At 54.3% G+C, this 24439-nt stretch overlaps 2 protein-coding genes across 2 annotated transcripts; one reads left to right on the top strand and one right to left on the bottom strand.

Moving 5' to 3' along the window:
• Positions 1-592: 592 nt before the first annotated feature.
• On the top strand, positions 593-12961 carry MKS1 (MKS transition zone complex subunit 1). The gene is made up of 18 exons (XM_045773385.2): positions 593-694; positions 1091-1200; positions 2403-2473; positions 3139-3294; positions 4569-4666; positions 4842-4970; positions 5240-5344; positions 5996-6104; positions 6637-6693; positions 8002-8044; positions 8349-8414; positions 9873-9943; positions 10274-10343; positions 10443-10550; positions 11244-11377; positions 11902-11984; positions 12071-12168; positions 12270-12961. Exons 1-18 carry the CDS (start codon positions 615-617, stop codon positions 12359-12361), a joined length of 1680 nt encoding a protein of 559 aa, XP_045629341.2. The 5' UTR covers positions 593-614; the 3' UTR covers positions 12362-12961.
• A 222-nt stretch (positions 12962-13183) lies between these two features.
• On the bottom strand, positions 13184-23155 carry EPX (eosinophil peroxidase). The gene is made up of 13 exons (XM_045773384.2): positions 22967-23155; positions 22764-22857; positions 22360-22535; positions 22070-22187; positions 21840-21969; positions 20840-21046; positions 19156-19474; positions 18336-18496; positions 17697-17952; positions 17090-17260; positions 14673-14910; positions 13880-14092; positions 13184-13600 (listed from the first exon to the last, which is right to left on the bottom strand). The coding sequence occupies exons 1-12, from the start codon at positions 23040-23042 to the stop codon at positions 13891-13893; spliced, it is 2148 nt and encodes a 715-aa protein (XP_045629340.2). The 5' UTR covers positions 23043-23155; the 3' UTR covers positions 13184-13600; positions 13880-13890.
• Between the last annotated feature and the right edge of the window lie 1284 nt (positions 23156-24439).

Here is a 24439-nt window from a genome sequence, read left to right as displayed (position 1 = left end):
CAGTTCAATAACAAATTTTTCTTCCTTCCTGTTAGCTTCCTTGTTTCTTCTTTCTCCAGCTCAGTGGAGGACTATTAACTCTTCTGACACTTTTTTTGTTTTCTTCCAAGAATATATTTTCACGTCTGAGTAAGCGCCAACGCCTTCCCTGACTCCTTTGGGAAGAATGGGCGCATTCTGAGTCACGTCCACCGATTTTCATGGCAAAGTTTCCGAGCATTCAGTGGAAGGCAGCGTGGCGTGGTGAGAAAAGTCGAATTCAGGACTCAGGTCACCTGGGTGTCTGGTCCCCATCACCATTTCTGAATCTACATGAAAGGGGCCGATGGCGCTGCCTTGGTTTCTCATTTGTAAAGTGCATCAAGTCCCGTCTTGGGTGTGAGCAAGCTTTGTCGCATACGCGGTAAGCGGTACCACCGCAGTACCCCAATCCGACCGCGCTTAGGCGCTCCGCCAGGGCCCGGCCCGCTTCGGGCGCGCGGCTGCGTCGCGGTGCGGGGAACCGTAGGCTGCGCGCGCAGCACCTCGGCCGCCTCCCGAACCCCGCGTCCCTGTTGCCAGGGGAACTGGGGGCGGTGCGCTTTCCGGCGCTGTCGCGGTGAGTCGGAGCTGTCATGGCGGAGACGGCCTGGAGCACTGACACCGGGGAGGCTGTGTATCGCTCCCGGGACCCCGTGCGCAACTTGCGCCTCCGGTAGTCGCATCGTCCCAGGGCCCTGTGCTTTTATGCTGTCAGATAATTCGAGCCTGAACTTTACTTCTTGTTTGCTGAGTCCCCACTTGTGCTTTCAATCCTGATCTCTGCCTCCTGGTCTCCCCGCGTCTCTCTCAACTACCCTCAACACTCTCCACTCATGGCTTCCAGACTTACCAAGCCCTTTCAAGTCTCTGCCCTTCTCAAATTCCTCAGAGCTTTGTACCCAATACACTCATCCGCACTCTTCCTTTTAAGACCCCCGGCCGCGCTCACGTGCACCCAACACACCTAGGTAGCCCCACCCTCTTCTTTTGTTCCCCCATTTTTGCTCTGTGTTCATCTTCTGGTTGTGTGTCTTGTAATGAGTATTCCGGGCTTTTCTTTTCCTGACAGAGTCCACCTGCAAAGAATCACATCCAGCAACTTCCTCCGGTACCAGCCTGCTGCCCAGCCTGGGAAGGACCTCATAGACTTGGCCACTTTTAGGCCTCACCCAACTGCCAGTGGGTGTATGGTGGTGATGCGGCCCCTTGGGGACCTGGGGAAGGGCCTGGGGCGGTAGTCGCCTTTTAAGACAGAGTAGCCCCAGATCTGTAGTCTGAGAAAAGGAATAGAGAGGTTGGGTTCCTTGCCTCGGGTCACATGGCTGATAAATGTTGAAGCAAGGCTTTGATCCCGACCAATTTTATTTAATTAATTAATTAATTAATTAATTTGATCCCAAGCAATTTTAAGTACTCCATTACATTGTGTTAAGAAAATTGAGTAAGACATGATTCTTGTCATCAAGAGCTGGTCGGAACTGTGGTCATATGTAGTAAAATAGCAAAAGACTATACTTTAGATATGTTAAAAATCTGCCTGGCAACCTAAATAGTGGTTGTGGCATTTTTTCTAAGAGAAAATATGCTCCAAACTCTTAATATATATGTGTGTGTATGTATATAGCATACTGTATGTATACTTTAAATATATATATTTATGCACCCTACTTAAAACACTTTTAAAATTGGGGTCTGCTTGAAAAAGGTACATATTAACATCAGCTGTGCTTTTGCAGTTTCCTTGTCTCAGAAGCCAGAAGAATGAGAAAGAGAGGCCAGTGTGTTGTATTAAATTGCTAGCCTCTCTGCGTTTGTTGTATCTGTTCAAATATATTTGCAGGCATGAGTGTGGGCTGGTGGGTTATGAAGCGCGTGTCTCAAAAAGGCATACTAAACCAAGAGTATATTTGATTTGATTCTTTAAGTAATAATTTATTTGCCTTTCTTCTTCTCTTCCGGTACTTGGTCTTCTAAGGTTACAGTGCTTGTGGTTCTAGATGTATGGCTTCAGGAACAGTAAAGACAAGAATGTCAGGATTTCTTTCTAGCAAATGTGGACAGTTGGGATTGAGGAAGAGCTATCCAGCCTATATTCTGAATTTGACTCCTGACACTGAATTAGATTAAGTAATTCGTGGGAGCCATGACTTCCTTTTATTCAAGTTAGAGTAGTAACTAAGACTTCTTGGGTCCTAATCCTGGCTTCTACATATATCCACAGCCTCTCTAACCTTTGTTTAGAGTGAGTGCTTAATAAATCCCCAAACTCCTGCTGGTTTTGTGGCAAATATTAGAGCAGGGACTTGGGTTATAACCAATCACAGAGCAAGAGGTGGCGCTGATTTGACTCAAACGTTTGACTCACTCTGTGGTCTTTGGAGGTGGACACCGCTCGGAGGAAGAGGAAGAGGAAGAGGTCGTGATTGGGTGGCAGGAGAAGCTCTTTAGCCAGGTGAGCCCGTGCCACTTCTCCACTCAGTTTACCTCCACCTGCTCCACCTCCACCTGGCTGGTAGCAGGGAAGGATTCCTGATACATAGCGCCTGATTTCCAGGAACTTATAGCAGTTTATACTTTCCCCTGTTGTGTTTTTGTTTTTGTTTTTGTTTTAAAGATTTTATCCATTTATTTGAGAGGGGAGAAAGAGAGAGGGGGAGAGAACATGAATGGGGGGAGGGGCAGAGGGAGAGGGAGAAGCAGACTCTCTGCTGAGCAGCAGCCTGACAGGGGCTCGATCCCAGGACCCCAAGATCATGACCTGAGCCAAAGGCAGACGCTTAACTGACTGAGCCACCCAGGTGCCCCCTCTCCCTGTTGTGTTTAAAGGGCAATATAACATAGTGACTGACACTGCCCAGTTTTATGATCCTGGGTAAAACACTTGTCACTTCTGGGTGAAACCTGCCATCTGTAACACCAGAGTTAGATGAGACCCTCACTCTGGTTCCATTTAGCTCTAACATTCTTTGGATCCCCTGCTCTCAGTTCAGAGAACTGGAAGTTGGCTTCGGAAACATGCCAAATTGCATCGGCTCTATAGAACTGATTCGATGAAACAGTTACAGGAACAAAAGTTTGACATATTCTTACTAGATCTCTGTGTCCTTGTGACCTCAGTTTGAAGTAGATCTGTACCGAAATGAAGCAGCCTGTCAGAGCCCTTTGGATCATCAGTACCGTCAAGAGATCCTAAAGCTGGAGGATTCTGGTGGCAGGAAGAACCGACGAATTTTTACCTACACTGACTCTGATAGATACACCAATGTGGAGGAGGTATTGTGTTTTTCTGGGGTCCCATAGCTTCCTTCTTTCCCTCCCCTAGCTTTCTGGCCTCGCTGGGTTCTGTGTGTTAAACCAGATGCCTGTTCAGACAGATAGCCTGTCTAGGAACTGCCTTGTGCTGCTGGCCCACAGGCTGGAGTAGAGTGGGTACAGTCATCAGGTGGTGTGGCTGCTGCTCCTTCTCCCCCTGCTGGAAGGCCTGGGGGAGAGGGCAGTGTCTCTCACAGTAGGCAGGCTAGAGACCGGGAGAAGCAGCCCCAGGCTTGACTTCCTCCTTGCGTCATGGGATGAGACGGGTGGGTGGAGTCTCGAACCATCTAGATAAAACCCATCAGGGGATGCAGCCACAACTCTGAGTCGATGGATTTGAAGAGGGATTCAGTACAGCTGTGGGGAGTGGCTTAGTGCTCAGTTCGCCTGTGCTCACATACCCTTCCACTCGCCTCAGTCCCTGTATGACACGTTCGTTCTTCTCAGGGAGATTTTTAATTGGGAATAGAGCCTGTATTTTCTGATTTTTGTCTGTGGCCTTGGCAGTTCTGCAAGGAGCAGGTATTAAATGAGTGTTTTTGAAAGATTGGTGCTTATGTTAGGAAAGCTCTGGGTTGGTAACATATGCAATTTGGGTTTTCTGTTTTAGAAAAGTAAATGAAATTAGTGCTGAATTACCCATGGGAGGACTTTTCACGGGATACTTTGTATCCCATTTGGCATTTTCCAAGTACCAGGTAACATCAGCATCTACCAGGCACACTCACCCAACTTTTTGCTGGTATTTACTTGGAGATTATAGATTCATTTATTTTTTTAGAAAGATTTATTTATTTGAGAGAGAAAGCACATGTGTGGAGGGGGGGCAGAGGGAGAGAGAGAATCTCCAGCAGACTCCGGCGCTGAGCGTGGAGCCTGACGAGGGGCTCAGTCCCAGGACCCCAAGATCATGATCTTGGGCGAAAACCAAGAGTCAGACGCTCGACCGACTCTGCCACCCAGGAGCCCCTGCAGGCTTATTTTAATGTTAGCACAAATAAACTCATTTCTGAAGGATGATATGCTGCTAAAATCTTGGAACAAACCAAGGCATGGCAGGAATCTTCCCTAGCTTCTTTGTGCCACTGTCCCCTCCCCTGACATGTATAACTGTGAGATGGCTGTACCTATTAGATTCAGGTCCCAGATGAGGTTTCAGAAGGAAGACTTGCCTTCAGTACCTCATCCCATATGGCCCTGACCAGATGGGTCACACAGGGCTTCTCTTTTCCTAGCACTGTCAGAAAATGACCACTGCAGCCCGGGAGGTGCCATCATTCTTGGTCGAACGAATGGCCAATGTCAGGCGGCGACGGCAGGACAGGCGAGGGATGTGAGTGCAAATGAGTAGGGGGTTGGGGGGGCCTTTGTCGTCCTTCCAGGCCAGTATCTGGGTATGTCTGCTGCCTTGAGCTTCCTGTTCTGCAGGAGGCCTCCCCCGGGTGTGCTCCCCCAGGTGCCTCCTATGGGCTCTTCATGGGGTGCCACCTTCCTGTGGTGTCTTCCAGGGAAGGTGGCATCCTCAAGTCACGAATTGTCACCTGGGAACCCTCAGAAGAGTTTGTCAGGAACAACCATGTCATCAACACCCCTCTTCAGACAATGTACATCATGGCAGACCTGGGGCCCTATGGGAAGTGAGTGAGGCCCTTGCTGCCCAGCTCAGGTCCTCCTCCTCTTCTCTCGCCACCCATCATCTACCCTGTTACAGTCCCCCTGGGGAATGCGGGAGGGAGGGACTGTTTCTTCTTTTTCTTCTTAGTCGTACTTGGAAGAAGGTATTTGACTATGACAATTCTCACTACAGCCTCTGTCCTCTCCCCTGACATGGGCTGACTACCTCTTCTTCTCTTTGGTTAGTGGGACCAGTGGTCCTGAGCCTGGGTGTTGATTTCCGGGTTTCTAGGCTTGGCTATAAGAAGTATGAACATGTCCTCTGTACTCTGAAAGTGGACAGCAATGGTGTGATCACAGTAAAACCTGACTTCACCGGCCTCAAAGGACCCTACAGGTGAGGAGAGGAAGAAAGGGGGAGGGAGACTGGCATTCCTTCCTTTGGCTTCACTTCTTGCCCTGAGTTGAGGAGATTCTGACAAAGTCCTTCATCTGCCCTGGTTTCTAAATCCCAGCCAATGTTTCATCTCCTTTATAACAGACCCTTAGGGTCCTGGGGACCCTGTTCTCGAAAAGTGGGCAGCTATACCAATTTGAAAGGGCTAACTTCAGTGGTGTAGTTAAGGGAAAATAATTCTCTGCGCTGCTGCCTATAGGGACCACGGGGGGGATGAGCTCAGCTAGACCTCTTCCTCTGGCCTGACTATTCCTACCTCCGTGTCTTACAGTAAGAGAACTTATAAGTTAGAAATGACCTAAGCCTACCTATCTGTTTTTCAGGCGAGAGAACTGGGTGCCAGGAACGTTGTGCGTTAGGGTTTCCCTGTGACTTTGAGGCAGAAGTGGGCCGCAAACCTATGCCCTGTGTCCACTCTGATGCCCTTTTGCTTTTCCACTTTGTTTCCCTCGCCCGCTCATCGTTCTGGCCACTTTCGTCCTCGTTTGCTTCAAGTGAGGTGTATGGCCAGTGATGGCTCGTCCTTGGGCTACATCTGGAGACCCATCTCTTCTCATCAGAGTTGGTCTTTTTGTGGCTTTGACCTTACAGAATTGAGACCGAGGGGGAGAAGCAGGAGCTGTGGAAGTTCACGGTGGACAACGCGTCCTCCCTCGCGCAGCCGGAGGAGGAGGAGCGGGAACAGCGTGTGTTCAAGGATGTAAGAGCGGCTTCCTTCCAAGCGCAGGGATGAGCCTGTGTGCCTGGGAGTGAGACCGTGTCTGAGCTTCATGTCCACAGCTGCAGGGTCTTTCTTACTGGCCCTCCCCTGCCATGGGAAGCATTGCTGACTTATCAGACCTGAGCCTTTGATCACAGTATAACATCATGATAATAACAATGACCATTGATTTGAGCGTTTACCCTGCTCTGTGAGGCCCGTCATGTACTTTATTTCATCACTTTGAGGCGAATACTTTTATTATTACCATTTCATAAATGAGGAAACAGATTGAAAAGCTAAGAAGTCTGCCCAAGGTCATGGGGCTTCTAAGTGCAAGAGATGGGCCTGGGTCCCAGACCAGAGACTCCAGAGCCTCTGTGCTTTACTTTAAAATGCCAGTGGCTTGGATGCTTCGGCCTCCGGCTCTCTGTGGCCTTTCAAATTACAGTACCCTTTCTCCCTCCCATTCCGAACTAACTCTGGTTGGCTGGGCTTGCATCTTGAGTTTGCATATGGTTTGTCTCCTCAGCTTTATGGCCGGCACAAGGAGTATCTCAGCAGCCTTGTGGGCACGGACTTTGAGATGGTGAGTGGCTTGGCTTCCTGCAGCACCACGAGCCAGGTTTAGCCAGAGCATCCGGACTGTGGCTGAGTCATAGCGCCTCTTGTAAAGGACGTCTTGTTTATGCCAGAAGGAAACCAGAGACTAGCATATGGAGCATAGTTCTTGTTATGTGTTTCAAAATATAGCAGTGGTGCCTGGGTGGTTCAGTCGGTTAAGCCTCCGACTCTTGATTTCAGCTCAGGTTGTGATCTCAGGGTCATGAGATCGAGCCCCGTGTTGGGCTCTATGCTCAGCGTGGAGTCTGCTTGAGATTCTCTCCCTCTACGCCTCCCCCACGGCCTCTTCGCTCGTGTATGTGCTCTCTCTCTCTTTAAAAAGAATAATAATATTAAATATAGTATATTTACAGAGAACTGTTAATGAAAAAGAAAACTCCAGTGAAAAAGGTCTAAAAGGGCACACACGTGCCATGGGTGGCTTTCTCTGGGGTGGGGATGGGGTTGGGAAGGTAGATGGGTGTTGGGTGGTGAGAGGGATATGTCAGGGATGTTTACTTTTTATTCCCTAAACTTGTTGGCTTCCAATTTTTATCAGTGTAGTGCATTCACATATTCCTTTATGATTAATTTAAAAAATTAATATTAATTGATGAACAATGTCTTTCTCACTCTTCATGTGGATATTTTTCGTAAGCGCCCCATAGAGAGGGTAGGGGCATCATTTCTGTTTGTCAAATAGTTTCTCTCTTAAGCAAGCAAAACAAAAGTTTCTGTCAGTTATTCTGTGGTCCCGTTCTTTGTCTTTCCTTATTCCAGCAGTTCCAGTCCACAATCAGGAGACAAGCAGAGGATTACCCAGCAGTTTCCCTCTCTCCCTCCCTAAAAAATTCACTACTTTTATATTGCATCAGCAGCAGATGTGCAGCATTAAAAAGTTAGATGAGAAAACACAAGTAATTAAAAGAGCAAACTCCCTAGTTCCTTGACCTCAGGCACCTAAAGGGAACAGGGGCCCCCAGCGTCCCCCTGGATGGTAACGGGCAGCCGTGCTGGCTTCCCTTGGCTATTCTTGTAAACTCTCTGTGCTTCATTGCCCTCCTCGTCCTTTAAATTAACGTGCTTTTTTTGCTGTGACAAACTTTAGAAATGAAGGAAATAGTTAAGTGGAGAAGCGGCAGGGTGGGGGGCAGGGAGGAAGCGCAACCGGGGCGCACCCATGTCTGGCCGCCGGTGTCAGGTCTTCCGGGCACTGGTGGGTGGTCTGGAGGACGAGTGCTGACTCTCCCAGACCTCCCGAGTCCTGATCCTGTCCCTCTTCTCTCTACCTTAGACTGTCCCAGGCGCCCTCCGGCTCTTTGTAAACGGAGAGGTAGGTAAGTGCCTTGCCAGAGAGCGAGCCCTCGATGCTGGGACAAGTGCCCTGACAGAGCTGCGAGGTCATCACACACACACACACACACACACACACACACACACACACACACACCGCCCCCGCTGGAGGCACTGGGTTGTCTGTCCTACTCGGGAAGCTCAGTCATGAGTCTTTCCTGGAAGCACAGGGAGTTCCTGGCCCTCAAGGGACTTGCTTCCCGAAGTGTGTCGGCCCTTCAGGATGGGGTTGGGTGCTAAGGGTGATAGGAGAATAAGCTGAAATAACTAAGTTTCTTGTTTTCTTAGTTTCAGCACAAGGCTACGAGTACGACAATCTCTACGTCCACTTCTTTGTGGAATTGCCAACCACTAGTGAGTGATATTCCTAAGTCTTTTATACCCATTCTGACAGTTTTCTAGAGCCATTCAGTCAGGCTTCCCCACTTCTTTCAAAGAAATTGTGACTGCCCTTTCCAAGGTCATAGATCACTTTCAGGTTGTCAAATCCTGTGGTGACATCTCTGCATTCACCGCACGTGACCTCTCGGAAGCATGTGGCACAGCTCACGTTTCCTCACTGGAACTCTCCTCTTGGCTTCTGGCTCCACACTCCTCTCTTCGCTTAACTGGTGGCTCATCAGTCCCCTTGGCTGTTTGCTCATCTGTTGGTCTCAGAGCTTTCGAGTGTCCAAGGCTGGGCCTGGGCCTTCTGTTACTCCCTCTGTACAGTCTTTCTAGATGGTCCCATCCATCCCATGGCTTGAATACTATGTATATGTCTCAGAGCCCTAGATTTCTCTCTAGGCTTGGCCTTTCCCCTGAACTTCAGGCTCATATCCAGTTGTCTCTTTGTCATTCCTGCGTCACATGACCCAAAGAACTCTTGATTCTCCCTCCGGCGCCACACCTGCTCTCATGGTCTTCCCAAAGGGACTTGGCAATGTCATTTACTTAGTGGCTGCTGCCAAAAACCTAGGAGACACCCTTGATTCCTCACTTCCTCTAGCTCCCTACAGCCAGTCATTCCATCAGTAGTTCCTGTCGGCTCTGTCTTCGGAAGATGTCCTGAACAGCTCCTCTCTCGAGCACCCTAGACCAAGCCACCTCCATGTCCTGTGCAGGCCCATGGGTTAACTTTCTAACCTGCCCCTTTGCTTCCTTTGCAGCTCATTTGCCACAGACCCCACAGCCAAGTGGAACCTTTGAAAATGTAAATTAATTGTATCTCTCTTGAGCTTTAAACCCCAACAGCTTCCCCTCCCACTTAAGAGTAAAATCCCAGCTCCGAAGCCAGCACAAGCTGGCCTCTGCCTATCTCTCCCTTCCAGCATTCCAGTCATACTTTTGTTCTTGAACACGCCAAGTTCATTTCCACCTTAGGGCCTTTTGGGGATCATTTCCTCTGTCTGAAACCCTTTCTGTCAGATCTTTGCACGACTGGTTCTTCCAAGTTCAGGTCTCAGCCCAAGTGTTCCCTCTGAGAGGTCCTCCCTTGGCCCCTCGCCTCACTCACCACGCCTCCCTCTGATCTTCCAGAGCCTGCTTTATTCTTGGTATAGCATCTGTCACTACCTGATAGGCTCTTGGTTGGTTGGTTTGTAGTGTGTCCCCTGCCAGCTGGCATGTTAGCTCCTTGACAGACCGGGATCTCTTCTGTTTGCTCACCAAGATATCCTCAGTGACCGGTCATAGCATGTAGGAGACACTCAGTAAATGTTAAGCGAATGATGGAGTGTGTGAGTGAATGAATGGGTGAAGGAACTTTGTCTTTTTCTCAACCACTTGACTTCCTCCCAGGTCATCTTACTATATATGGTCTCTGGCTTTCAGATTGGTCAAGCCCAGCATTCCAGCAGCTCTCAGGAATAACACAGACCTGTGCCACCAAATCCCTGGGAATGGTACGGAAAACAGGAGGGGTATCTGAAGGGGAGCCGGGGCTCTGAAGATGACCAGGCCGCCAGCCTGGGGAGCACTCAGAGTTGGGTCCGGCCCTTCTCTGCGAGCTCTGCAGGGCGGCCTGGTGCAGGGCTTCCCCCTCTGTCTTTCTGAGGATGGTAGCAGCTTGTAGGTGGGCGCCCCATCTCCTCTCAGCCTCTTATTTCCCCCGTGAGGGGATAGTTTTTCTTTTTCCCTTGTGAAGGCGTCACTGGCCGCAGGGAGAACAGATTCTCAGTGAGGCCTTGCCCACCCCATGACCCTGAGTGTGAAATAACACTTCTCCTTTTTAGGATAAGGTGGCTTACTTCTCCTACCCATTCACATTTGAGGCCTCCTTCCTCCATGAAGACGAATCTGCTGGTGAGTAGCCCAGTAGGTCCCGGCCCCGGGCACTGCGCTCGTGGCGCCTTCTCTTGGGGAAGGCGTCCTGTGACCCGGCTGCTTCTCTCGCTTCCCCAGATGCCCTCCCAGAGTGGCCTGTGCTCTACTGTGAGGTGCTCTCACTGGACTTCTGGCAGAGGTGCCGTGTGGAAGGCTACGGTGCCGTGGTGCTGCCCGCCACCCCAGGTGACGTCTCGTCCTCGCCCTCCACGTGGCCCACATGCCCTAGCTGCTGGGAGCGAGACTAACGCTCCTAAAACATTCAGCCTCCCCCAGGGAGGAAGGGGGATCATTAGGAATTAGAAGCATTTAACTTGCCGGGTTCCTTCCCCTCGTGAGGCCTTCTCCCCGCTCCCCAGAGACGGCTGAGTGGAGTCGCACCCAGCCCTGGAGCCGAGCGCCCGAGTGGCTGTGGCGTCTGCTCCCAGCTCCCCTGTTTAGACTCGCGGCCCGGAGGGAGAAGCTCAGGTGGGGTGGGCTCTTGGCATCCGTGTGTTGAATAGATCGGCATTTCTGAAATAAGAGCCGCCGTCTCCTGCTGGGTGCCGGCACTGTGCTAAGTGCTTCTCCGTAATTCCGCCAGCCACTCCGCGGGCGCAGGCGCTGCCGTTGCCATGTTACTAGTGAGGGGAATGCGGCTCAGAGGGGTTAAGAAGCTTGTCCTGGGTACACACGTAATAACTGGCAGAGCTGAGATGTGAATTTCTAGCTGACTGATTTTCAGACAGGTGCCCCAGACCGCCAGGATCCCCTCACCAGAGGTGGGTCGTCCCCAGACAAGGTGTTTCAGTGGTGGCTAGGCCTGTGTCATTGCTGGGAGTCCAGTGAGAGACCGCGTGCCCTTCCTGGCTGAGGCCCCGCGCTCCTCTTCCGGCCCAGGCTTGCACACCCTGACAGTCCCCACGTGGAGGCCCATGGAGCTTGGCACGGTGGCCGAGCTGAGGAGGTTTTTCATTGGCGGCTCTCTGGAACTGGAGGACCTCTCCTACGTGCGGATACCAGGAACCTTCAAGGTGCCTTTTGTCTCTGGGCAGACTTCTTGCTGGGAGCTTAGGTTCCTATCTCTTCTGGAGAAGGTGGGATCAGGGTTAAGGCCCCTTAGTTGCTTCATTATTACTTAGTCCCTTCCTTCCTGTGGCTTCAGCTGGAGGTCATGGCTGCCTCTTGAACCAGGTACAAACACCTACACTGCTATCCTAGGAGATCTCGGGAAGTGAGGGTACTTAGAGATTGCCCTGGCCCCGTCAGAGTTACTAGCCCCTCCTTCCAGCCCATCACTGAGGCTGCAGTCATCAAAGGCGGGGAGGATTAGCAGGCCGCTTGTCAGACTGCTTACTCTCAACTGAGGTTGGGGCGTCCCCTGATTGACAGTTGGGAGCCCCATGTTAGCCTTGAGGTGATGGAGTCTAGGTGCTAGAAGGAGGGTCCCCCAGCAGATCTGTTCTCCGAGAATGGGAGGAAGAATGGGGGTGACGTCCGTGTGGTGCTGGGGTCTAGAACCCACAGAAGCTTGACGCTGTCTTAACGGCAACCCCAGGGGGAGCGTCTGAGCCGCTTTGGGTTCCGCGCTGAGACCACAGGCAGCGTCACCTTCCGCTTGCACTGTCTGCAGCAGTCCAGGTGAGTGACCCCGGGCCCCCACCTTTGGGAGCCTTACCCCTGAGGGCTGGACGGCAGCTGTGGCCATGTGCTGGGCTTCTGTGCAGGGCCTTCATGGAGTCAAGTTTCCTCCGGAAAAAGATGCGGAGCGTGCTGGACCGTCTGGAAGGGTTCAGCCAGCAGAGTTCCGTTCACAATGTGCTGGGTAGGTTTCCCTCCTCCCCGCAGACGGCCACCCCGCATCAGCATGAGCCCCGCTCCTCCCCGCACCACGGCGGCTGACCACTGCGTTTGCTCCCCTCTCAGAGGCCTTCCGTCGCGCCCGGCGCCGCATGCAGGAGGCCCGAGAAAGCCTTCCCCAGGACCTGGTGAGCCCCTCGGGGACCATGGTTTCCTAGCTCCCAGCGACCCTGGCCCTCCGTGCAAGAGGACAAGACGGATGGTTCTGAGGCTGGCGCCGTCCTGCCTCTTCATCTTTCTCCCCGGTGACCCCGCTGGCCTGCCGAGAACCGGAAGAGCTGAGAAAGTCCCGGGCCGGCCCCTCTGCCTGGTCTTCGGCACGGCCTCCCCCTGCCGCGTAGCAGTAACGCTGGAGACCCCGCGGTCCCCCTCTGCACAGCTCAGCTACTGCAAGTGGCTGTCACGACAGGGCAGGCTTGTTGGGTTAGCCCGGGGTGGGGTGACCCCGCCATTAGTTCTGTCCTCAGCACAGCCTCTTTTCTGGCCTGTGGCACTGTCTCGAGAGCAGAGAGCTGCAGGGGCCTCCTGCTTCACAGCCTGGTTACAAAGGGAGGCCCAAGAAAGGAAGAGGAGAGAGCTTGGATTCCTGGCCCGGGAGCCTCAGCCTCCTCTTTCCAGGGTAGCCTTGTCCTGCCGCTTGGGGCCTGTTATGTTTGAGACCTGAGCAAATGAAGGCTGAAGGCAGTGCCCAGTCCTTTCTGCTAGCCGGGTAGTATCTTTTATTGTGTTTTTTGTACATAAAAACTTTTTGTACTGGCTGACGTGTCGGCTGTTTTTCTTCTCAGGTTGCCGGCATGGCCAGGGTATTCTCCTGAACCTTCCCCTTTCCTGCCCTTTCCCACTCTGGAGTGTCTCGAGTCAGGCGGCAAGAGAGGCTTAGGGGTTAGTGTTAGGGGGGCCCTGGCAGTGCTCCTCTTAAATGTCTGGAGCAAAACACGGGGCTGAGGTTACGCCCTCCCCAGCCGAACGCAGAAACCAGCTCTTGCCCTCAGCGGTCTTTTATTGGTACAAGCGGAGCTCGCTGCCCGGCCTGCGTGTTCCAGCGGATGGTGGGGCGGCTGGAGCCTGGGGGGGCATGGGCTGCAGTCGTGGGTGGGGGGTGGGGACAGGCTGGGGAATAGAAAAAAGAGGCCGGAGACCATCCAGCTGACTCTTCTTGCCTGGGCCTCAAGACCTCCTTGCACCCAGAGCCGATGCCTGACCTAAGACGTAGGAGGCGCCCAAGGGGGGAGGGTTCACTGCTGCTGGGAGCCCCAGCTGTCACTCCCAGCCACAGAAGCAGCCATGAGCCAGAGCCAGCAAAAGCGGCCACGGGGGTGGTTGCTCCGGGGAGAAGGCAGCCTCGTGGTCTTCGCCAGGTGCTCTCGTGTCTGAGGCCGGAGGCTTGGGATAGGCTCCTGTGGAAGCAGCGCACACGGGAAGTGAGGAACTTGTTGGGTGTCCAGACACGGAGCCGTGTGAGGTGCTGACGCCTAAGCTGCGTGGTTGGACACCTGATTGCCCCGCAGGGTCCTAGGCCTGGACGGATTAGCTGTCCGTCCAGAAGCCAGCGTGCCGGGAAGCCAATGGGAAGACTTCCCTGCCTCAAGTGGCGAATTTGGCTGTCTCTGCTTCGAGGTCTAAAAGGACGCAGCCGTCTGGTCTGGGAAGGATGTTGGAGGAGGGCCTCCCCTTACCTGTAGAGGCCTCATCTGCGCCGCCAGGCTGACAGGTTCAACCTGGGGATGCGGGTACAGCTCACAAAGCCCTGCGGGTAAGTGTTGGCCCTGAAGATGTCCCTCGACACGGTGGTGATGCCGGTATTGTCACACACAATTCGAGACAAGGAAATCCGGCGCAGGGCCTTGCGTTGTCTCTTGGTGAAAACACCCCGTTTTTCCCACCAGAACCTACCGAGACATGTGGAGAGATACAGGTGCAGGTGAGGGAGGAATGAACATAATGAGCACCTGTTGTATGCCAGGTACTTTACATTATTTCATTCAGTTCTCCAGAATTCCTGCAAAATAGTATTATTCCCTATTTATAAACGAAGAAGCAGGTTCAGCGCTCAAGGAAATTGCTCAGTATTAAGTGCACAGTAATTTAAGTGTCCAGGGCTGGATTTGAACCTGGGTAAATGCCAAATCCAAATAGGGAGTCGGGTCTTAAGCCATAAGCTTTATTGGAAAGAAACCAGATTTAGCCCTTTCTGCCCATGTTTTCTGGGACCCACTAGCGGAACAGCGGGGCTGACAAGTCTGTTTTGTGGGTTAAAGGTGCCTGTAGCCCAGGCACCATCCGCCTTGCCTGGCCCATGGTCTCTCTCACTCTGACCAAGCTCTCCACAGAGGAGCGTCCTGGTCTCAGACCCTGCGAACTTGGAAGAAACGATCTAAAAAGGGCACTTTCCCCCTTGCTGAGTCTTGACATGCTAGCGCTTTTCTGCCCTGCCTCTGGGGCTGGTCTTTTTAGGGGAGGGTCCCTTACCTGTCACCATTCCGGGCTCTCCTGAACTGGTTTTCAAAAAGACAAGCCAGAAGAGGCCCCACTCGGGCCCCTGGTGAAAGAGGCTCTGCGACGGCCCCAATCCAGATGTCAATGTTGTCAGGTGTCCCATACAGACTCAGGAACTTCCGTGCCAGACCTGGGTTTTGCAGCACCCGGCTGAGCTGTGCCAGATTCCGGGGCTGGGAGAGGCCACAGAAGCGCCTCCAGGCATTGTACCCTGTAGGGAAAGGGGGTGGAGGCGGTTCAGCCTTACCCTGCTGACTTCCCTTAGCTTCTGCTGCTCCACAGTTTCTCCCGAGAGAGCTCTGTGGTCAGGAAATGTCAGTCAGAACAAGATCCCTGCTGACGGAAAAGGTCAAACCTTCCAATCAAGCCACTGCCCTCTAGTTTTCAAAGCGCGTAGACAAACCATGCTTTGTCTTGGGAGTGTGTCCTGCTGTAACCCCCGATACCACAAGGATATTATTATTGGCCTCAAGTTCATCAATGAGGTACAAATAAGACCCAGAACATAAAAGACTTCCTCAGGTTTAGAGAAGGAAGGAATGAACAAATACATAGGTGAACAAACCAAGGAATGAAGAGTGTGGTTAAAGTTTACTCAGAAGAGGACCACATGCTGTGTGATTCCATTTATGTGAAAGGTCCAGAATAGGCAACTATGTAGAGATAATCAGTGATTGTCAAGGGCTGGGGTGGGGACAGGGAGTGACTGTTATTGTAAGGTTTCTTTTGCGAGTGATGAAAATGTTCTGACATTAGCAATGGTGATCAGTGGACCAAAGGCCTTAACAGACCCCCCCCCCACCAAAAAGTGACCAATGCCCAACTCTAAATATACGGAAGTCATTGAATCGTATACTTCATATGGGTGAATTAATTTATGATATGCTAATTATATCCCAATAAAGCCATTTGAATTTTTTTTTCACCTACTCAGAAACTCCTAAAGGCCAGCCTTCTGATTTCTCTGCTAGTAGGATCCTGCACCAGGCCCAAGCCAGAAGGTGGGGCAGGGACCATCAAGATAGGAGATCGATTTGCCCTGACCTTGAAGAATCTACCTGCCCAATATTGTCCATTGAACAACTCACCATCTTCCAGCTGAGCAAAGGAAATGATGTAATGCTTTACCTCACTAAGCACTGGTGTGCGAGAGTCTCTTAGGACCCTCACAGCACCTCCGTGAGGCACTTTGTAGTCTCCATCGTATCCATGGATACTGGCTGAGCTTGAGCAACTGTGACTTTGTTAAGGTCACTCCACCAGTCAGTGGATTTCAGACAAGCTCTTCCAATCCCAAATTCGGTGTTGGACTTTGGAAGGGATTGGAGGAGACTGTCAGAGCTAGTATCCGGACAATATTGCTGGGACAGCTTGGAGGAAAAGTTATGGGGGGGGGGTGTGTGGCACAGAAACGCACTATGTGGCACCTGGGTGGCTGGCAATCTCAGTTATCCAGCAGGGGGCGCCCAAGTGAAAGGAGGAAAGAAACAGGCTCTTCGCGCGCTGTGGTGGGGATTGCCCCCCCTTCCCCGCCCCCCCCCCCCCCCCCCCCGTTCTACACAGCCGCAGATGAGCCGAGGCAGACGGGGCTTCAGGTTGTATTTAGACAGGAAAGGAGGGGAGAGGGAGAGGGGAGCAAGGCGGTGACCAAAGCCTTCCCTTAACATTATGGCTTGCACAGGGGGAAGAAAGGAGAAATTCTGAACTTGATTCAAATTTTACTACTTCCTAGTTATGTGGCCTTGAGAGAATGACTAGATGTCTCTGAGCTTATTTCCGCATCTATAAAAACAGCTGTGATAGTTGCTTCTCAAGGTCCTTGGCAGAACAAAATGATTAATAGCCATGAAAATTCCTGGCAAAGTGGCTACATTTTCTTCTTTCCTGGGATACATTTTTCTTCTTTCCTGGGATTTTTGTGTGCCCTCAGGAAACAGCCCAGGCCGTCACCAGTTTATTCCACCTGTTCCCGCCTCTTGGGTTCTTTGCCTTTCTGCACTTAGAGCTAGGGCCTATTCCTATGTCCCCGGAATTGAGTCTTCCTCCTTGGAACTCGCCAGGGTAGTGGGGACTGGAGCAGTTCTTCCCTGCCCTTTCAATGTACTGTTTTCTCCCCCTGGAAAGCTCTAATCTGCTTTGTCCACTCCCGTGTCCAGGTCCTGGCCGTGCTGGGAACCTACAGCTAGAGGCCCTATGGTGGCGGGCGAAGATGTGGCAGGATGGCCAAAGGGTGGTCCCAGGGAGGCTTGACTGCATCGAGCTCAGCCTCGCATGCTTCTGAACCACAGCACATGGGGTAGACGTTTCCAGCCAGAAACGCTGCACCAAGGGTCTTCTCTGAAAGCTGCCCCCGCCCCCCGCCAGCAGCACCCCCAGGTCAGGCCCCTCACCTGGGAGGCCGTGGTCCCGGCTGCGCTGCATGTTGAGAGCTGCCAGGTCCAGCCCGATCCTTCTCACTTGCTGGAACAGCCGGTCCCGCAGCTCGTCCACTAGCATGGAGTCCTGACGGTTCAGCTTGGCAGGGGTGGCCATGAGGCCTCGGAGGATGGGGTCGATGCCACCTGGTGGCGGGGAATGTGAGCAGCACAGGTTGGCTCAGCCTCTGGGGAGCCCCTGGGTCATCACGGGACGCCACGCTAGCTCAGCGCTGGACAAGCCAGAGGCTTATATCCTGTCGTGTTTGTATCAGGAAGCAAAGGCCTGGATAGACTTGAGGGGAGCTGGGGCTGGCAAGGAAAGCAGTCACCCCCGCTTCTTAAAGAAGGAGCAGAAGGCAACCTCCCGCTAGGCCCACAAGCCCACAGTCTGACCTGAGGCTCCTCCCTTGGGAAATCCTCTGATCCCTGAGGGCATGGGAGGCGCAGGCCTGAGGGTCTCGGTGCGCCTGCCTTGCAGTGCCCCGGGGAGGTGATCAGCAGTGGCCTGAGCGGCAGCCCGGCCTCCTGGCACTAAGCTTGGCCCCACTCCCGCTCCCATCCGCTTTTAAAGCCTGGTCACCTTCATGCACGACTCGCCAGCTGGCGAAGAAGCTGGTGCTAAGCGGGACACGCGAGTTGGGTGCTGAGGCCCGGTACTGGCTGTCCAAGCGGAACAAGAAGGGCTGGAGCATGGTGTGGCCAAAGCGGAAGGCCAGGGTGAAGACGTTGGCCACACGAGGGTCCACGTTGGAGCAATACCCCCGGTAGGGCCCTAGGGTTCTCCTCGCCCGGGCCTCGCCCAGAACCAGGGGCAGAAAGTCTCGGTAGGTAATGATCTACAAGAGAAGGCAGGAGGAACGTTACCTTAGCGGCCGCCGCCCCCTTCCCTTGCCTTTGGACAAAACCTTTGCTTTCCGAAGGGCTGCTCAGAATACCAATTCTTTATTGCCATCGTGTCAAATGTGGAGATACACATTTCGCTGTTGGCTGATGAAGATCCCAAAGCCCAGAGAACGGGGTGACAAGGAGAGTGTCACACAGCGAGTTAGTGGCAGAGTTTGGGGTACAGGCCAGATCTCAGGTACACTCTCTATCACCCCAATCTAGCTGACTTGAGGCATAGCCCCAAAGAATGTATTAAGGAAAAGGAGCCACTCTCTCAAATGGTGTCTCATGCCAGATTGTCTTCTAGGGACTGCTGGGGCCCAGGGCTCCCTACCTGGACCATGGCCCCCACGATCTTCCGGGCCTCCTGGTACAGCTTGTCTCCAGTCCACTGGGGATTCAGATGCTTCAGCTCTGTAGCCAGCCGGTTGTGCTCCCGCATAAAGAGGGTGTGCATAGCCGCCAGTTTGGGGGTTTCCGATGATCGGGAATCACCTTGACAACCGCAAGTTCAGAGTCACCACAGCCCTTCCCAGAGAAACGACTTTCTGCTAAGGCAGACAGCTCTGGGGACTAGAACGAGGTGGCAGCACTTGGGGCCCCGGGCCGAGCTCCGGGCCCTCACCGGACCTCCATCTCCTCAGCTGTGCTATGAGGCTCCTCATGGACTGCCACCCTCCGCCCCCACACAGTGGGTCAGGAGTGGGAGGCAGCGGGGTCTCTGATCCCTGAGTTACTGAAACAGGGTCAGGCAAGGTGGGAAAGCACAGGGCGGCCAGTCTTGGGCCTAACGATTCTATCCTACAAGTGACCAGGTCCACAGCTGGTGGAGGGACCCAGATGACTCTGGGAACCTTGACTTTGGGACCGCGAGCCCACCTGTCCCGTGAACTGCAGCCAGTTCTCCACCAAGAGCTAGCCCTTTCCCCAGCCGTGGACTTGGGATCTGGCTGCTCATCCCCACGGAGCCCAGGGGAAAGAGAGAGAGGGTCGGGCAGAGCCCGTTCCTGGAGCCGGCACTTCTCCTGCAGGCCTGGCAGGAAAGCAAACTCCTGAAGGGGGGCCCTACACACGGTCACTTGCTGGCTTTGAACGAAACCCTCTTGCACCAGGTCTTATTTAATCTACAGTTCAGTCGACCGCGGGGGGCTGACCTGCCAGGAAGCAGGGGATGCGCGCTGTGCGGTTGGTGAGGAGGCAGGGGTCATCACGCAGGGTGTCGAAGGGCAGCAGGGCCCGGCCGTTGTCGCTGAAGCGGGTGTTGACGGCCAGCAGCCCCAGGAAGTTGGTCCGGTTGCGGAGCCGCAGGGCGAGGGAGACCTCGCTGCCGTACACCATGCTGGCGTCCACGAAGGAGGTGAGCGCGTTGAGCTGGTTTCGGACTTTGTTCCTGTTCTGGGGGCATGCGGGTGCCGAGCGGAAGAAGGGGATGCAGTCACGCTGGTTCCTGATGCGGGGGTCATTGGGCGGGATCTGAGGGGGAAGCGGAGCCAGTGACGTGGGGCCCCTCAAGAGCAAGCTCCCTCCTCTGATCATTCAAAACCTCGCTTGAAACTCCCCTCCTCTAGGAAGCCCTCCTCCATGCACCCAGAATCTTGCGGCTCACCAGGTCAATCTGAGCCTCCTTAGCACTTTTTTTTTTTTAAGATTTTATTTTATTTATTTATTTGACAGAGAGAGAGACAGCCAGGGAGAGAGGGAACACAAGCAGGGGGAGTGGGAGAGGAAGAAGCAGGCTCCCAGCGTGGGAGCCTGATGTGGGGCTCGATCCCAGAATGCCCGGATCACGCACTGAGCCAAAGGCAGACGCCTAATGACTGAGCCACCCAGGCGCCCCCTTAGCACTTTGTATCATAGAGTCATGGAAGGATCCTCATTTTACAGATGGGGAAACTGAGGCTCAGAAACAGGAAGTGACACCTCGCTAGCAGGAGAGGAAGGATTAAGACCTAATTCTCCTGACATTTGGGCCTGTGCTCCTCTCATTCCATCGAATTCTACAGGCATTTCCTAAGCGCCCTTCTATGCCGGGTGCCCCGGTGACCAACAAAGGTCAACAAAACCCAGCACAGCTTGCAGGAAGCTGGCGCTCAGTGCAAACGGGTACACACATAGAGACTGTAACTCTGAACTGAGGTGCTATTTGCTATGCTTGATTTAACAGCCAAAAGCAAAAGGTGCTCTAGGATAATATGGGACAATCCCCCCGAGGACGTGTCCCTGCCCCGGAACTTGAGGAGTGGGGAAGGCTGCACAAGCAAGGGGCCAGCCACGAGCCCTTCACGTGTCATGCTCCACAAATGTCGCCCTACCTGTTAGGGGTGAATGAATGGGGAGGGTATGCCCACGCGTCCCCCCGCTCTTGCCCCAGAGAGGCTCTGCTCCCTGGAGTCCGTCTTTCCTTCCCTAATGTTCCACACCATGCTTGCCTTTCAGCCTGAAGGATAGCACCCTGCTCACAACACCATCCCAGGAACTGGTGAGAGCTGCAGGGCCCTTGGACCTCTTCAGGAAGGAGAGAAGGGCAAGAGCTAAGAGTCCCTAAAGGCTCTCAAAAGCAGCAGCCCAGAGGCTTCCCCTGTCAGGATCAGACCTCTGGGTCAAGGCTGGTCTCCACTGCGTCCTCCTCTGTGAAGTCTGCATTAAACGTACTGGCAGACTGCCCCGCCCCCACCCCACCCCGCAAGCACGCACAGAACTAGGGGTCTGTACAGGGACGGGCCCCTTGCCTTTGTCTGATACCCCAGCATCACAGACAGCTCCTTAAGGAGGGTGCTTTAGTCTTACAGACCCCACCCCCAGCTCTTGGCCTGGGGCCCGGAGGGCTGACTGGGGTACCTTGATGGGGAAGCAGGGGGGCAGCTGGGCGCAGGTCTTCTCGCAGTCCACGCCCGCAGTGAAGGCCACTCTGGCTGGGGACTCAGGGGAGAAGTCCAAGTCGTGGTCAATGAACTGGCCCCACTGCATGAACATAAGGGCCCTGCCCCGGTCGGAGGTCAGCCTCTCACTGGGGAAGCGCACAATCTGGTTCGAGACCGCTCGGACCTGGTGGGGAGAGAGATCAGTGTGGGGCATCCTGGGCCATCTCAGCAGATTGCCCCCGCTGGCGTGAACACGGTCTCTCCTCTCCTGCCCTCCCCTCCCCAGCCCTACTTTGTCCCACCCCCTGCTGGCTGTCATGCCTACAAGGATGGCCTCTGGTGTGGCTCCTGAGGATTCCAGGAGTAGAGAAGGGGAGAGGCCAGGCTGGCTGAGACCCCACCAGCTCTTCCAAAGAGGTAAATAGATCGAATCAATAGACCAGTTTATAGACTAATGGGTACCTAGATGACAGAAGTGACCGAGAGATGCATGAACCAGTTGGTAGGGCTGGATAATAAGTATAGAGAGAATTGGATAGATAGATGGAAGAAGAATTAATAAATAGATATTGGTAGAAGAGTAGGTGACTGTCATACTGACATGAATAGACAATTGATAAGCTGATCGATGTGAAATCATTTAGAGCAATAGACACAGGTAGAATAAGACATACAGCTCTTTACATTCAGCTAGACACTTCGATACTAATTCTTCGAGAAAAAGCAATACTATAATGCCTAGCATTCCTAGATCCCATCCTGTGTAGGTGTTTATACTAAGGACCTTATAATTCACACACCAGCAATAGGAGGTGGGTTTTACTGCCATTTTACAGATGAGGAAACTGAGACTCGGCTGTGCGACTTGCTCAGAGTCACCTCGCCGGCCAGCGGCAGAGCCTGGGTGCCCACTGGCTCTGGGCTGTGCTCTTGCTCCCCGTGTTTCGAAGCACCCTCCAGACTCAGCTGCTACTCACAAGAGGGAGGAGGAAACCATTGCGCCTCCTGTTGGGCGTCCAGCCGAAGGGGAGTGACAGCCTGTCCTCGTACTCAGCTGGCAGCCAGCGGGCCAGGGCCTGGTTGGAGGCCCCCAGCCAGGGTCTTCTCCTGCAGCAGTCAGCAGCTCGGGTCAGGAGGAGTTCCGGGCCCAGAGGGGTGGGGTGGGGGAGGGAGGTGCCCTCGGGTCAGGTGCGGCCCCGGCACCCACCTGTTGTTGCATCTCCCGGTGATGGTTCGATACTTGTTGCTGCACTTCTCCTCCTGGTCCTGGACAGCACAGCCACTGGCCTGGGACAGCAGCCGCAGCTGGGGTTCTGTCAGCACATCTGGGGGTGGGACAGGTGGGCAGGGTCCTGGGTCCAGGGTCCTGGCTCCTTCCTGACCGGGGCCGTTCCATACCTCGCATCCCTCGACCCTCTTCCCTCCCAACAGCCCAGGCTGTCTGCCCTGCCTTCCCAGGTCAGAGCAGGCCCTGGGGCTCGGGGGGGAGCCCAGTACCAGTGACGTTGAAGGAGCTGGAGCCCTGGGATTGCAGCTTCCCCTCCAGCAACTCCAAGGCCACATGCATGTAATCAGCTGCCCGAACCGCTGTCCTGGTGGCTGCTAGCGGCTGTTTGAAGTAGGACAGGAGGTCCATGGGGCTGGCCAGGCCACTGCGGAGGCGCTCCTTGATGCTGCAAGAGGGGAGCAAGGGCTGGAGAAGGGAAGCAGGGCCCCTCAGCAGAGCCCCCCAGCAGAGCCCCAGCCCGGTGGTGGACGGTCAGGGCAGCGTGAACCAACAGGGTGGGTGGAAGGGAGGATCTCTACCAGCACGGTGCTGCCCCAAGGTGCCCGGGGGCAGGGTGATGGCTGACATGACCGTGGCTGGAGCCAACCCACCTCATCGACCCTTCCAGACCCACCTCCGCTGAGTCTGATTGTAGGCGGCATCCACCAGCAACTTGGCCTCCGTTATGCAATCCCGAAGGACTGAGGTCTCCACTGCCGCAGGGGGTGCTGTTCAGAGGGAAGGGGACTCAGGGTCCAGGGGAGCCACGGGCTCCCCCCAGACCCAGGCCCCTCCCCCTCCATTGCCGTCCTCCTTGGCTGTGCAAAGGTATATTACCGGGGCCAGTGCCCTCACAGGCTGGGGCTAGGATGAGCGTGGAGAGGACCCCTGCCAGGGCCAGGAACAGCTTCATCTCCGCAGTGAGGCCCCCGGCCACAGCGGGGCAAGGGATCGACACCCACGTGCTGCACACAGGTGGGTCCCCTGCGCCCTTCTCACCTGGAGGTGCCCAAGCTGGCCTCTCACCTCCTCTTTTCTGGAAGTAGCTGGGAAGGGACTTTTATATCCTGTCTGAGGGTGAGGGAGGGGAAGTCCAGCCTCCTGAGGTGGGGCCCTGGAACTTCCCTCTCATTTTCAGGGGAGTCATGAGACTGAAGCACCCCACCCACCCTCTTGGCTACTGAGTTCACGGATGTATTTCCCCCCAGGCTCAGGGCAGTGCCTGGAACACAGATATTGCTCGGTGAGTATTTGCTGGAAGATTGAGGAGCAGTGTGCCTCAGAAGAAGACTGGGCCTGGGCCTGCCTCTTACTAGTCGTATAGTCTTGGGCAAGTCACTGTCCCTCTCCAAGCCTCAGTTTCCACATCCCTAAAATGGGACTTGGACCAGATGGTCGGAAAGGCTCCTCTCCTCCCCTGAACTGGGGAGAGACAGGTCTGCCTTACACTTGTATCTTCCCAGACGCCTCAGCACAAGGCGGGGCATTCAGTAGGTGCTCAATAAATGTGCATTGAGTGCATGGATGATTTCAGGTCAGTGATTCTGCCCCTCTCCTTATTCCTTTCCCTGCCAGTATCTCTAAGATGTGGGAGAGGACCAGGCGTTGGCTGAGGCAGGGCTGAGTCATGAAAATTAAGGGGCTGCCTCAGGGGGCCACTGGGGACCCGGTGAGATGTCGCAGGGAAAGCGCCAGCAGAGGGATGGTAGCAGGCCGCCACGCAGGCGGAGGGCTGCCCCGGGCTCAGTGCCTCTGGCCGGGTTTCCTCAGTGTGCCTCGGTGGCAGGCTCACGCCCAGGCAGGGCGCCTGGGTGTGGATCGGCTCAGTCGCTACCTGTGCGAGCCTGGCTGGGCCTCCGTGTCCACATGGGAAGGGTAGAAGGCCCTCGAGGTCCACGCCTTCGCTCCCAGGGTGTCGCCCGCTCTGGGCCTCCGGGCCTCGGCTCCAGCCATCCCAGTCCTGCCACGGAGCAGGTGCGGGCTGCTGCTGAGCTCCGGAATCCTCACCCCACCCCGTCCCGTCCCGGCCCCCGCGGCCCACAGCCTGCCAGTCCTTGCTCCCACTCCAGGCCGTCCCTTCCTTGGTGCCCAGCCACACCTGCTCCGAGCCCCCGTGTACCCCACCTCCCACCCCTGCGCCCCGGCCGCGGCAGTTGCCCTTGAGACACCCCTTCAGCAATATCTTTCACAAGCTCCAGTTGAAGGCCTGGGCCCTACTGATCTTATCTCCCTTTCCTCAGCTGGTGCCCCTCTCCCGTGACAAGGCAGCCTAGACGGAAAGTCATGGGGTCGTGGCTAAAAGCACATGGA

The sequence above is a fragment of the Ursus americanus genome, chromosome 23 (genome assembly GCF_024610735.1).
Source record: "Ursus americanus isolate L20-20 chromosome 23, mUrsAme1.1.p, whole genome shotgun sequence".
NCBI classification, from domain to species: Eukaryota; Metazoa; Chordata; class Mammalia; order Carnivora; family Ursidae; genus Ursus; species Ursus americanus.
This window is presented reverse-complemented; position numbering and strand designations above follow the sequence as displayed.